The 15,214-nt window shown below is 40.8% G+C and overlaps 1 protein-coding gene across 3 annotated transcripts in view; it reads right to left on the bottom strand.

Annotated features, from left to right (window-relative positions):
• Positions 1-15,214, bottom strand: part of LOC129729339 (kelch-like protein 17) — an 83,779-nt gene that overhangs the window by 19,491 nt on the left and 49,074 nt on the right. For all 3 annotated transcript variants that reach the window (XM_055687851.1, XM_055687854.1, XM_055687853.1), the window contains exons 3-6: positions 13,259-13,451; positions 12,975-13,071; positions 12,540-12,661; positions 12,332-12,446 (exon numbers count right to left, since the gene is read on the bottom strand). In XM_055687851.1, the coding sequence (XP_055543826.1) occupies positions 12,332-12,446; positions 12,540-12,661; positions 12,975-13,071; positions 13,259-13,451 (527 nt within the window). The remainder of the gene's footprint in view (positions 1-12,331; positions 12,447-12,539; positions 12,662-12,974; positions 13,072-13,258; positions 13,452-15,214) is intronic.

Genomic DNA, 15,214 nt, shown 5'->3' with positions numbered 1-15,214 from the left:
GATAAAATCGTCAAAATACATAATGCAAGTTATTTTATTGTTGTAAAAGCTTGATAATTAGTTATTTTATTAAGTCTTGATGCATTACCATGTAAAAGTAATAAAAATAGCCAAAATATGGACTGACCCACAATTGTGCACCGCAAAATGTAACATTATCACAATTATGGGTCACTTCACTTATTGCACCGAGCAGAATTATAGTTTTTAGTGACATTTTCAACTTTAAATTATTTTAGTCGTATAAATGAGGTTACAAGTGAGTTATAAAAAATACCACTGCTAATGAAAACTGTTCAGTTTCGTGAGAATAGACATATTTGCGTAAAAGTGACCCATAATTGTAGCTGACCCATGACTGTGGAGGCACTGTACAGTACGTCCCAAAAAATGCGAAAATCCACACCTCAGTTACAAATAAGTGTTTTTTCATAGAAAATGATACAAAAAATCATAATTTTATTTTGAAAATCGTTTATTAACAACATATGCCAATATTGTGTAATTCAAAGGGTTCAAGTCCGGGCTGCTAGGAGACCAAATATCCTTTGACCAAAATTCCACGTTTTGCTTCAGCCACGCTTGAGTCCTTTTTGAGGTATGACACGGTGCCCCGTCCTGTTGGAAAACGACGTGTTGGCGTGCTCCAAAGTAGGTCTTCATCCATGGTAGATCGTGATCCTTCAAAATGTTCAAGAACAACTCGGTATTAATCGGCCATTGAACGAAACTGCTCCGAAAACCATGAATCCGGCCGGATGTTTAGTTGTAAACTTGAATTTCACGTTCTTTGGAATATCCTCAATCTTCTTCGGCAAAATAAACCTGTCTGTACGTGTGTTAGATCGATCGATGATAAACATTCTCTAATCGGATAATACGATGGTATGCTTCTTTTTTAATACTGACACCACAAGTTTCGAGCGCTCCAGCCGTAGTTGTTTGATTCTCAACTTTGTTCTTTGCGAACCACTGTTTTGTTTACATCGTCTCAGAGTATAGAGTCAGATGATTACACACACGCATCAAAACAGTAGAAATAATGTTTAAAGCTGCCCAAAAATAAGTATTAAAAACTTTCGCATTTTTATGGGACATTCTGTATATAAATAAAAGTAAGTTGGAACGGACAAGTGAAGTTAAATGATTCTTTCTATGTTAGATTTTTTTACTGAAAAAAAAACTCAAAAGGTTTAAAATTCGTGGAAGATTAAATGTGTTACGTTTTGAGTAACTTCTACTACAATTTCTCGTACGTTTTCGCGACTCGAATACTTGCCCGCTCTGGGTCGTCACTTTTGGTCTCCTGGTGGATAATTCACTGGGCGGACTTTCAACCCACCTATGGTCACTGAGTGAAAATTTAACGAATATTTCAAGCAGAAACAAGCAAAGAACTTAGAAAAAACAGTTAAATTTCGTTACTAGACCAGACATGTTTATTTTAAACTGTTTGTATTAAACACTATTGTTAGTAAGTGGGGTAAATTTTACTTGCGCATATTGATGAAAAATCGTTGCTTCAGCACACCGCGTGCTGTTGGCTGCTGGGCTGGTTGGTCGACTGAAGGGATGCGAGGGGGCTCCGGAACGATGATCGATGCTCGTTGTTGAAGTTGTCTCCGTGATGCAACGGACGCAGTGGCGTCCCGCTTCAGGTACAGGAAATCTCGGATTTTCAGCCAGTCTTGGCCTGATGACGAACGGCCGATGATTGCTGGATTTACTGGCGAATATTGGCCTAATGACGAGCAGCCAATTCACCGGAGGAGTTGCGGGCACGATGAATTTCTTCCCACCGGTTGGTTGCATAGGCTTGATGTCCCAAAATGGCGTAAAAGTACCGCCAACGAACGAAATGGCGTTTTCGAGCACACACGACACTAACTTTGTCGAATAACTTGCCTTGGTTGGCCACACACAACTTACACCTCCGGGTGAAATATTATCAAGAGAGCGAGAGTCTGTTGTCCGCCCCCTTTTATCCCTTAACAGTCCGCTTTCCATCGCAGACCCTCCCTGCCTCGCATCGCACCGCCCTGTCCTTCTCGCCGTATCAGAGTTTAAGGGTTTACAATTTTTTTATCGTTTTTGTTTGGGTTGGTGTCAGGGTTGAATATAGAATTTTATTCTAATTTTAGAACACATGCATTTTGTTTTGTATACTAACGCTTGTTTCGTTTTACCAATACATATTTTATTTTAAATTTAGTTACATGAAAATTTATTTAATAGATTTTTAGCATCATATTTTTTTTTTAATTACGAGAAACGCAAATTTAAATATATATAATATTAAAGAGAAAAAATGACGTTTGACCAAATGAATCGAATATTTACAAACCTTAACTCTAATGACACCACCCGTGGCTATTAAGCAAAAATTAAACATAACTCAAACATAAAACTATGGAGCGTTGACAAATAATTTTAGCTTAAACATTTACTGACAACAATTTTTACACTTAAACTATTAACAATATAAATACATGTAACGATCTAGCCGACCCAGTGACCAAAGGATTATATTGTGACCGTTGCAAAAATTGCGTCACAATTTTCCCGGAACCGGATAAAAAAAAAAACTGGAAGTTTTTTTTTTTTCGAGTATCGACTTCTGATGCGACTACTTCTCTCTTAGCGTCTGTGCAATTTGTGGGATGATTTTTCATGGCAATCAGAGGATCTCTTTCCCACCTATTGTAAGATGCTAAGACAGTGAGCCTGTCCACCTTCAGTCAGCGTCAGATGCGACTACTTCTCTTCCAGTTTCAGTGCAATTTCAGGGATGATTTTTCCGAAGGCCAGAGGAGCTCTTTCCCATTAATTGTGTGATACTAGAACAGTGAGCCTGTCCATCCTCCTCAGATGCGACTACTTTTCCTTCAGTTCCAGCTCCATTCGTGAGATGATTTTTCCGTAGGCCAGAGGAGCTCTTTCTCACGAATCGCCTGATCCTAAAGCAGTGAGCCTGTCCATCCTCCTCAGATGCGACTACTTCCTCTGCAGTACCAGTACTACTCGTTGAATGATTTGTCCGAAGGCCAGAGGAGCTCTTTCCAACGAGTTGTATTGGGCACTACAGCGGTGAGCCTGGCCACCCAAATACTCTATCCGAAAAGTGTCAAAATCAGAATCAATCAAAACTCTCCAACTATCAGTATAAATGGTTTAATTCGTTTCGAATCTAGCAGTTGCGTCAGATAACCGCCTTTCCCGCCGCCGCTTATCATGTTGAGTAGAAATGCCAAATAGTACCGTTTTACCTTACTCAATTTAATTACAACTAAACATCATTTGTTTTTTCTATCTCTTTTGTCGCAAACTTTATTTTATTTGGACCACACTATAATTTTTTGTTTTAATCCTATCTCGCTCACGCGGTCTCATGTCATTCATATTATTCCACATTCTTATATCGCATTCAACACTACGTTCGCCATTATATCATTCATCTCATTCATTCTCTTTTTCCATTTACACTTCACACCCAAAACCACTTCCACTTGTTCACTCATTCATCTCATTCATTCTTCTACACACACACACAACAACCTTATTCTCTCTTTCACACAAATACACTTTCCAACCGAAACTAGTAACCTATTTGTTGTTGTGCAGCTATTATGCTAGGGCGCCCTATAATTATTATTTTTATTATTATTCGTATCAGAAACAGGATACACAATGTGATCTAGTTCACTCTTCACGAGCTTCAAAACTCCCTCAACTAATGAGGAAAAAAGCAGAAGTACGCAGAATGTTACTATTCACAAATGAGAGTGCATAGTCGACTTTGCTGCGTACGTGCGCAGACTACCTCATAGTCAAACACAACCTACCATAGTCGACTAAATGTTTACATGTTATCTGGTACTGTCAAAATTTTCTCAACATGAATCTCGACTCGATCTACAAACGTGGTTACTCGCTCCAGCAAAGAACGGAGTGAAAAAGGAATTTTGGTAAGTATAACTGCATAATAGTTAGTTTTTTTCTTTTTTGTAGGGTTAAACGAATAAAGGATCCAAAACAAGTACCGAAAATTGGATGGATGAAGCAATGACGGCAAACTGAGCGTAGAGGAAAATCTAATTTTCACCAAGAAACCAAGAATACACGATGATTTTTTTTTTTTTTTTTTTTGACACGGAGAACATATTCGCGAAGTTTTTCGAGTCAACCGGGTTTCAAATGTACCGCTGGCCAAACGCCGAGACTTTTTCCGGTCAGATCCTCTAACTCATAGGAGGAAGAGCCTAGCTTTGCCTTCACTCGGCACGGTAGATACTGTGGCCCGTACTTCGAGTTATAATTATTCGCTGCGCTGGACGGTTTCATATTTTTACGATATACCAACTGTCCTTCAACGAACGATTTCGCGAACCGGCGGCTGCGTAAATTGTACCGATGCTGAGATGATGCATGTGCCTTATCAAGATTTTTGCGTACGGTCTCGAAGATGCGATTAAACATTTTCTCACGACGTTCGTGCAGTTGCTCGGGAGTTAATTTTTCGTTAGTGCGTTCTAGTTTGTGGTCGATTCCCGCTTCGAAAAATTCATGTCCGTGTGTTATAAAAAACGGAGTGAAACTTGTCGAAGTATGCACACTAGTGTTAAGTGCCATCTCAATTTCGGAGACTCGTGTGTCCCACAGACGTTGATCTTCTCTTACGTAGGTGCGGATAGCTGCGTTGATTGTACGGTTTACGCGCTCCACAGGGTTGGCCTGGGAGTGATACCGTGTGTTCAACCAATGCGTGATTTGGAACCGATCTAACAAACTTTTGAACTCCTTGGACACGAAGCTACTACCGTTGTCCGAAATTATAATTTCCGGGACGGAATTACGAAGGAACCACTGGTCTCTTAAGACCGTGCACATCGGTGCACTGCTGACATTTTTAGTGGGGTGGATCATCACCCACTTGGAAAAATAATCGCAGACAACCAACAAGTGTTGATTACCGCGACGACTGCGTGGTAAAGGACCGATAAAATCCACCGAAATTATCTGCCAGGGTCGAGTGGCAATTTTCATCTTTCCCATTTCTGGCACTACAGGGACAGAAGTGGCCTTTACTTCCTTGCATACACCGCACTGTTGGACGTATTTTCGTACTTCATTAGCCATTTTTGGCCAATAATACCGCTGTCGGATCCGCCCTACAGTTTTTTCGTAACCGGGATGAAAAACATCGTCATGGCATCTTTTCAAAATCGTTTCGATGTCTGATGGAGGCGGAATTTGCTTCCACTCGAACCGCGAATCATGAATTTCAGGTATGGAGACAAATTTAAACAATTTACTACCGTCAACTTTGAAATCTACAAAATCATCGGGTCGGTTGGACACTTTATCGAGCATGTTAGTGAACCACGGAGAGTCGGTAACCGCAGCGATACTTCGAGAAAGTGCATCAGGCACTATGTTTTCTTTGCCTTTGCGATGCCGTACAGACATGTCGAACTGCTGTAAATTTAACGCCCACCGACTACACCTTGAACCTACCTTCCACTTTGTGGTCAAGATATGGGTTAGTGCGGAGGAGTCGGTTATCAGGGTGAAATGATACCCTTCAACGTACCCTCTAAAAGCATCGATGGAAAGGATGGCCGCCAACGCTTCCTTTTCTGCGGCATGATAATTCTTTTGTGGCGTCGTTAATTTATGCGAATAGTAGGAAATAACGCGTTCCTCTCCCTCGTGTTCTTGTGTAAGCACTCCCGCAATTGCCACGTCACTCGCGTCCGTTTGGATTGTAAACTCCCTACTGAAATCCGGGCTGCCCAGGACGGGTGACGAGATCAGTAGCTCTTTGATAACGCAAAATGCTTCCTCAGCAGCATTATTCCACTGAATGTTTTTAGTCTTGCTCTGTAGGAGATCCGTCAGAGCAGAGGTCACCCCGCTGAACCCGGGAATGAACCGTCGGTAGTAATTGGCCATTCCTAGGAATCTCCTTAGTTTTGTTATGGTATTAGGCCTTTCGTATTCTACGATCGGACGAATTTTGTCAGGATTGACACTAAGACCGTTAACACTCAGGAGATAACCTAGGAATGGGATTTCAGACACCCCGAACTTGGATTTCTCCAGATTTATGCTTAGATTTGCCTCTCTCAGCCGATGGGCAATCTCTTTGAGCAGACGCAAATGTTGCTCGAACGTTTCCGTGACTACGACGATATCGTCCAGATACACGAAAACGTGCGGTTCAAGTACGCCATGGCCAAGAACCTTGTCCATTAGTCTTGCTAAAGTAGCAGGGCTGTTAATCAGCCCAAAAGGCATTCGGGTGTATTGAAACAACCCTTTCCCTTGCACACTAAAGGCGGTATATTTCCGTGATTGCTTCTCTAAGGGCACCTGTAGGAAAGCTTCGGAGAGGTCTATCGTGGATAAATACCTCGCCTCCGGAAGCTGTCCCAGGATTCGCCCAGGATGGGGTAACGGGTACGCATCTCTAACGGTTCTTTCGTTGATCTTACGGGCATCAAGGCATAATCTAACTTTGTTCGGTTTGATCACCGGCACACAGTTCAATGACCAATCCGAAGAGCTTCGTTCAATGATTCCGAGATCAAGCAGACGGTTAAGTTCCACCGCGACAAGTTCTTGCGTCTTGGGGGACATTACATATGGGAATTGTCGCACGGGTGGTTTGTTTTTCCACTCTTCTCCTAAAACTATTTTATGTTCTGCCCCCTTAGCCAGAGTTAACTCTCCCTCTCTAGCAGGCAGAAACATTTTTCTAACGTTTTCGATAGCAGCGATTTCTGTCTCGTTTAATATTGAAGCGGACTCCTGGTTTGATGTCTCGTCAATCGTAGTCAGTAGTGTTTCCTTTATTTCCTTTTGCATAATCGGTTGAATTTTGAAGCGGTTCCAAAAATCCATTCCACAGATACAATTAATAGAAAGGTTTTTGATCACTAAGGTAGGTATCATTTTAATGCTCCCTTTAAAGTTAAATGGAAGTTGAGCTTGCCCTAGGATGTTAAGCTCATCTCCACTAGCAGATCGTAGAGTTACCCTTTTGAACGGTTGCTGTAACTTTTTGTTACTGAGCTTTGAATAAACGGTTTCACTAATCAGGGTATAGTTACTACCGCTATCCAGAAGCGCGTGTAACGAATATTCATAAATTTTTATGTTAACGAACGGTCGGTTGTCATTCGCTACCGGGTAAGAAATGTGCAAAGTTTCTGAAGTGTCAAGATGCGAAGCATCGTTCGCGGGTATCCAGAACGGTGGTGGATTACTCGCTTCAAGGTAAGTATGTTTTACGCGTCTGTACTTTGCGAACCGCGATTTTGGGTCGCGCGCGGACCGTTTTTTAAACAGTAGGGGCAATAATTTGTTGGAAAACCGCGAAGTCCACACAAGCTACAAAAGATATTGCGTTGCTGCCGGCACATAGCCATATGATGTCCGGCTCGGCCGCAATTAAAGCAGGTGTTACTAGCTGGCGGTACGTGTGCGTTCACCAGGTTTTCTAGGTTGAACTGTTTTTGGGGTCCTGAAGGTCCCGCAATGGGCTCGGGCCTAGAGGAACTATTCGAGGAATTCGGTTTTTCTTGTGAGTTTACTGTTTGTTGATTATTTTTGGAAGACTGATTAAATCGGGAGTTACTTTGCGCCAGTGACTTTGGATACTGCTTGATGTGGCCGGGCTGCGAACTAACTGCCGCTTGCGCGATACTTTTCTGAGTCTGTGGTTGCTGTTTGTCTTTCTTTTTAGATTTGGAACTCGTATCTTCGACAATTTGCACCGTCCTTTCGTTCCCTAAAAATTTATGGTAAGATGAAAAGTTGATCGAATCTAACTTTTGAGCAGCTGAAACCAGCGAGAATAAGTCTACGATCGGAGTGAACGCTAGGGCACGTTTGTAGTCCGGTCGTATATTTTGAAGTAAAATTTGTAGTTTTTCGTATTCGGGGATTTGTACATTCATTGTGCGAAATAGTTTTTCGACTTCAAAGTAGAATTCGTGAAATGATTCATTTCTCTGCTGAAGTCGGTGGTAAATTTTCTTCTTTATCCAGGCGTCGAGCTCTGGATGCATGAATGTGCGTTTGAGTTCGAATACTAAATGCTGCCAATTAAGCAGTCTACCGGTTGCTCTCTGTGTCATATACCACTTAAGGGCAGAATTAGCGAATAAATGAATCGCTGATTCGAAAAGTTCGGTTTCAGATACATGTTCGGCTTGCGCAAGTGCGTGAACTAGTTCTAAGAACTCGTTTAGTTTCCAGCCTTGATCATCGCCACCATACTTGGCTACGTTCCATTTTGAGACGGGTAGTGTGTGTCGATTTGGCATCGAGGGTAAGTTGGGATTAGGATGAGGTAAGTTGGGCATAGCGGAGGAATATTGGGCAGGATTTGGAATGCTGGATCTTACAGGATACTCTGGAATATTTGAAAAGTGTGGATAAGCAGAGACCCTAAAAGGATTAGGATTCGAGAAATAAGGATAGTAAGGGTGATGTAGAGAACTTTGAAGAATGTGGGGGTTATCGGGAACTGTTTGTCTTAGGATGGGATTTGAATTTTGATTGGGAATTGTGTTGTCAGGACCATTGGAAACCGGATGGTGATTTCGGGAGAAAGGAAAAGGATTTATTTTATGTGAATCGGGACGTAAACCGTCCGCAATTTCCCCTTCGTCATTTACAGTTTGAGTAACTGCATTCTTGGTGACTTTAACTCGTGCCAATTCGGTCTCTAACTCCGTAATTCTAGCTTGTAAAGCATAAAACCGTGCCCAATCATCTTTATTAAATTCAATCGCGCGCGAATCTATTCGATCATCATCGGTGAGGTCAGGACTATCAGTAGAATCTAAATTCTCATCAGTCGGAACGGGATCATTAGGAATCATCTGCGATACGATATTGTTACCAAAGACAGTCTCTAAATTCTCAGCTAGTTCTACAATCGTATTTTGTATTTGCCCATGCAGATTGGGCGAGCCCCGTGAGTCGGTTAAAGCTGTTAACATGCGAATACATAAGTGTAGCATCCGTGTATATAAAATTCTATTTTCCTCTTCACTCGTATTTATCTCTAAGTTAGTTTTCAAATCAGTAAGCTTGGCCATACATTGCTTCAGCTCTTGATTTGGATCGCCCAAGATCCGTAAACATTTATCACTACTTCCCTCCTTTTCCTTCTTTAGTTGCTCTTTTAACCATTTTCGTTTACGTGGTTTGTCGAGACTCGGAGAAATATTTACTGCGCGGGAGATTAGTTCATGGTCTAACTCCTCATCAGTCAAAAAATCCACTCTCATAGCATAATACCACCCAAACAACAACTCACTTGCCTGATCAAATGTCAGACGTGCAACAGCCATATCCAAATGATTAATTTAAACCTACGAAATTCTTAAAAGCGCTGCAATTTTTCACCCTATTTCGAAATATTAAACCCTATGAGATTATCAAACTTTTGCTTGAAGAGTATAGAAAAACCAAATTCAATTTAATTTCCTACGAAAAATGCTACCAGCGAAACAAATGATCAAACGGCGATTGACATTTCTATCGAAGCGATATAAACGATAACTATATCTGACACTTCTACTCAACCTGACGCGGTTCTGACGGCACTTGACACAACGGATTTATCATCACTCGCAACGATTCTGATTTTTTCATAAACCACTTTTTCTGATTAAATTTCGAATTTTTATATCAATCTGATGACAATGAATAAAACGATAGTTTAATGAATTTTCCCCAGGAGACCATCTAAAAAGGGATTTACTTCTGGTCTAGGAAGTAAATCACTTTTTATCAAATTTTGCGTTGGGCGCCAATTGTTACGTTTTGAGTGACTTCTACTACAATTTCTCGTACGTTTTCGCGACTCGAATACTTGCCCGCTCTGGGTCGTCACTTTTGGTCTCCTGGTGGATAATTCACTGGGCGGACTTTCAACCCACCTATGGTCACTGAGTGAAAATTTAACGAATATTTCAAGCAGAAACAAGCAAAGAACTTAGAAAAAACAGTTAAATTTCGTTACTAGACCAGACATGTTTATTTTAAACTGTTTGTATTAAACACTATTGTTAGTAAGTGGGGTAAATTTTACTTGCGCATATTGATGAAAAATCGTTGCTTCAGCACACCGCGTGCTGTTGGCTGCTGGGCTGGTTGGTCGACTGAAGGGATGCGAGGGGGCTCCGGAACGATGATCGATGCTCGTTGTTGAAGTTGTCTCCGTGATGCAACGGACGCAGCGGCGTCCCGCTTCAGGTACAGGAAATCTCGGATTTTCAGCCAGTCTTGGCCTGATGACGAACGGCCGATGATTGCTGGATTTACTGGCGAATATTGGCCTAATGACGAGCAGCCAATTCACCGGAGGAGTTGCGGGCACGATGAATTTCTTCCCACCGGTTGGTTGCATAGGCTTGATGTCCCAAAATGGCGTAAAAGTACCGCCAACGAACGAAATGGCGTTTTCGAGCACACACGACACTAACTTTGTCGAATAACTTGCCTTGGTTGGCCACACACAACTTACACCTCCGGGTGAAATATTATCAAGAGAGCGAGAGTCTGTTGTCCGCCCCCTTTTATCCCTTAACAGTCCGCTTTCCATCGCAGACCCTCCCTGCCTCGCATCGCACCGCCCTGTCCTTCTCGCCGTATCAGAGTTTAAGGGTTTACAATTTTTTTATCGTTTTTGTTTGGGTTGGTGTCAGGGTTGAACATAGAATTTTATTCTAATTTTAGAACACATACATTTTGTTTTGTATACTAACGCTTGTTTCGTTTTACCAATACATATTTTATTTTAAATTTAGTTACATGAAAATTTATTTAATAGATTTTTAGCATCATATTTTTTTTTTAATTACGAGAAACGCAAATTTAAATATATATAATATTAAAGAGAAAAAATGACGTTTGACCAAATGAATCGAATATTTACAAACCTTAACTCTAATGACACCACCCGTGGCTATTAAGCAAAAATTAAACATAACTCAAACATAAAACTATGGAGCGTTGACAAATAATTTTAGCTTAAACATTTACTGACAACAATTTTTACACTTAAACTATTAACAATATAAATACATGTAACGATCTAGCCGACCCAGTGACCAAAGGATTATATTGTGACCGTTGCAAAAATTGCGTCACAAATGTTGACTTTTTTCGGTCATTAATTACCACACACTTAAAACTGGATCTCGAGCTCGGCAAAAAAACATCCGAGTTCACTCGGCAACTTTGGATTCAACCGGTATTTCAGCAAAAAAATGCCGGTTGCCGACAGTTGTCAGATCATTTTGCCGAGACTTCGTCCAAAAAACTAAGCTTGACGAATCTCGTCTCTATTTTTTGCAGAATTTATCGTTAAACACTGTTGATGCCGAGGTCAGCAAAAACATTACTGGTATCTCGGCACAAATTTTACTCGTTGCCGTGTTTCGGCAATACAGCTGTCATTCTCATGAACGAGTTGCCGCCATTTTGCTTAGTGCAAATTTATGCGTGTTACGGGTGAGCAAACAGGAGTCGGATACGAGTTTGGCTGAAATTTGTGCAAATTACAAATGTTTACAATCCGGTAGCCGAAAAAAATGTAGTACAGTTTGGGGGAAGTGGCTGGAACTCAAAAAGTGTAGTTTCAAATCGTGTGAATACAATATTTTATTTGTTTTAGGGATAGGCATTAGACGTAATTTTAGATTAGATGTTTAGCTCAATGCCCTACTGGCGAGCAAGATAAAGATAGGTATTCAAGATTTAGTATGAATAAATTTCTTTACTTACTAAAACTCATCGAGCTTATAATTTATCTTTTGAAAGAAAACTACCTGATTCACAGCAGTATAGAGTCAGATGACAATGCCAAGATTCGGCACAAACAATGCCAAGATTCGGCGAAATTTTTTAAGTGTGCAGAATCAGATTACTGAACCTGGGAATATCAAACTGGAAACTGGATTACTTGTCAAACAAATGGTCTATACATTCCCATGATAAAAGAAATATAGTACATAAATCGTTACTTAGCTGTGATTCAGCAAAAACATTTGTGTTGTGTAACCGACTGTTTTTTTTTTGTATTGACTGAGCTGAGTGAAAGAATTTCAGTACATAATGCTGTTGGTAAGCACTTCCTCTTGACGGCGAAAATATGAAAAGATATAACTCCCTAGGCGGATGCTAGCATACAGAACACTGATAAATATATAAAAAGTTCTGCTGTAAAACTATAGTCTTCCTCGGGGTGAAAGGTAAATCACTGGTGAAGCGACAAATGCAGATTTAGAAACATAGGTACAAAGCGACTCACCGGCAAAACTTCGTATCCCCAGACAGTTAGAAGGATGAAGCTGACGGAGCAAAAACTTGCAACATGCTTCTCGAACTGATTGAATCTGCAGCAGGCTGGATGCTGGTAGCAAAACCTGTAACGAAAGAAAAAACGAGAAAATAGAACATACATTTTCAACAAAAAAAAAAAAAAAAAAACAGCATGCCCATTAGAACAAAATTTTTACCTGAACATTTTCCTCGGTGATGGTGATTTCCCCACTGTAAGCATAGTCGATTAGCTGCTTCAACGATGATGGATCGAGGTCGTGCAGTGTAACAACATCCCTATTTCGTTCCAGCATATCGTCTGGGGGAAGCGAGGGTAAATAGAAATACGTAAGGATTAGTGTCGGATTAAATAATTGGAACAGTGTAATTCCAAATTATAAGCTTCGTTTGATCGATCGGTACACAGTGGTCAGTCGTAAAAAAAATCGGTTTAATTAGTTTTTACTGGCAACGTTATCACGAATTTCATTTCAACTCTGTCCCCCGATGATTGCTACGGCAAATATTGGGATTACTCAACCTCGTGTGCCATTTCTCGAACGAACAAGCAGTTAATAACAATTGGTTTTCCGAGATTATGCTGTTGTTTGCAATGGATACTGTATGCTTACCGTTGAACATCGCATAGAAATACGGGGAAACCGAAGCCAGTATGACCTTATGTGCATTTATGGTTTCACCTCCAACCTCCAGGGTTACGTCACAGAGCTGCACCAATTTGATTGTGTGAATGGTGTTGAATGAATCGGAGCGCATGAAACGAGCAAATTCGAATGTAAAACAGACATGAATAAATCAGAGTTCACCCGCAGCCAGAGGTGCTGACGCTGTCGATGAAACGTGGGTTTTAACACCTCCACTAGTGCTGATCGAAAACTGATTGCATTGGGCTTACCTGTGCGTTTTGTCGCATGCGGTTGATGGCTGAAAATGAGGCTATGCAGTGGCCGGGATTTTGGTGGTGGGCTTGCGGCAGCATGTCATCACCGGACATGTTTGGCGGGCTGAGATCGCTCGGTGTTTGCGTCGAGTTGCTGGTCACTGTGGTGACATCCTCTCCGTTAGTGCCCTCGTTGGAAACTGGGGAGCTGAATGGGAAAAAAAGTTTGTTTGAAATTAATCTGAGTGATCCGACGTCTGCGGTGGTAATCAAATCGATGCAGACAAATTTAGGTGCAAGTTTAGGTTTAACACAGCGAATGGTTCATTAAACGTATTTTTCTGTATTGGGATTAAAATTTTCGAGTGCTGACTATTATAAGTAACATATTATTTAATTTCTATTTTAACTTGGTTGGCGGGTTGTTTTAAACAATTTCATTAACATTTATGGGTCGACGAAAGGGAAAGGAAGTAATTATTGTTTGCTTGTAATTGAAATATGAATGCAAGCTGCACTATAACTTGCTTGAGGGTTCATTTGTTAAAACCGACATCCAAGTTGATTGCGATAGTTAGTAGAGATGGTCGGGTTTGATGTTTTTCAAACCCGTACACGACCCAAACCCGAATTTTTTTTTTCGGTCGAAACCCGAGCCGGACCCGAACCCGAAACTTTTTTTTTCGTTCTAAGCTGAACCGGACCCGAACCCGAAAATTTTATTTCCATGAAACCCGAACCCGAGATTTCATAGATTTTATAGTCGGGTTTCGAGTTTTCATACGCAAACCCGACCTGAACCCGGCATTTTCAAACCCGAAACCGACCCGAACCCGAATTTTTTTTTTCACCAAACCCGAACCCGACCCGTACCCGACACTTTCAAAAATTTTCAAACCCGAACCCTACCTGAACCCGTCGGGTTCGGGTTTCGGGTTCGAAAACCCGAAACCCGACCATCTCCAATAATTAGATCACTCTATGTTACGTTTTTTTATGAAAATGCCAATAATACATTATTCACCAGGATATTTTAATTGGCGGTTGTTCCAACTGGATACGGAAAATATCAATTACTTCTGTAACGGTTCTGCCCTCGAAATGGAAGGCACTGTTAAACCCTTGGAAACGTGCCATTTCTTGATTCAAACGGTGTTTGATAGTTGATTTGAAGGCTTCTTTGCAATGGAAATAATAAAAATATTTTACGGTGACAATTTTTACTGAAAAGAGTGGAATCTCGAGAATTGTATTGGGTGTTTTGAGTTACGCCTAACATTTTTGAAGTTTACATGAATGAGGCCACTAGACGATAGATCGCGAGAACGGACAATCGCCTATCGAATTTATGGGTGGTGCTTTCGAATCACTGGTACGCTTTAACGCTGCAACCACGCTTTAACGCAAATGCTATTTTGCTTAGACGTCGACGATGTGCTCGTCGATAAAGTATTGGACTGGTTTTAAAAGGCATGGAATTATTGCAAATATTTTTAAGAGTGTTGCTCAAACCAAGTTTTTGTTGAGTTGGAAATCTACAATATAAAAACTAACCAAAAAGCAAAAAAATAAGTAGGAGGGTGGTAACCAAGACACGACTGCATGGTTGACGTAGGACTACTATAGTTTTATATTCCATTTTGAGACTGCAGGCTCTGTTTGGTTTGAGCCCATTTTACTTTTGACACGGTACGATTTTGGCACACATATGCCAAAAACGAGCAATAATGTTTGATCGTATTTTTAATTTTTTTTGTTTTTTTTAACCAATTTAAGCTTAACATCCTCCACAAGAAAGGTATTTTGTTTCTTAATGTTACCGAAGCGGATGACCGACTTGGAACAAAAACAATTTCATGGGTGGCCATATCTCCTGTTAAGGTCGTCATAGGCCACTTAAAAAGTAAAAAAAAGTCATGAAAAAGAATTTCTGGCAACGGGGTCTGTATTTTGATTCTTTATCTGCAGCAC

Source organism: Wyeomyia smithii, chromosome 3, assembly GCF_029784165.1.
Source record: "Wyeomyia smithii strain HCP4-BCI-WySm-NY-G18 chromosome 3, ASM2978416v1, whole genome shotgun sequence".
Taxonomy (NCBI): Eukaryota; Metazoa; Arthropoda; class Insecta; order Diptera; family Culicidae; genus Wyeomyia; species Wyeomyia smithii.
The sequence above is the reverse complement of the archived record's forward strand: the minus strand, read 5'-3'. Positions and strand labels throughout refer to the sequence as shown.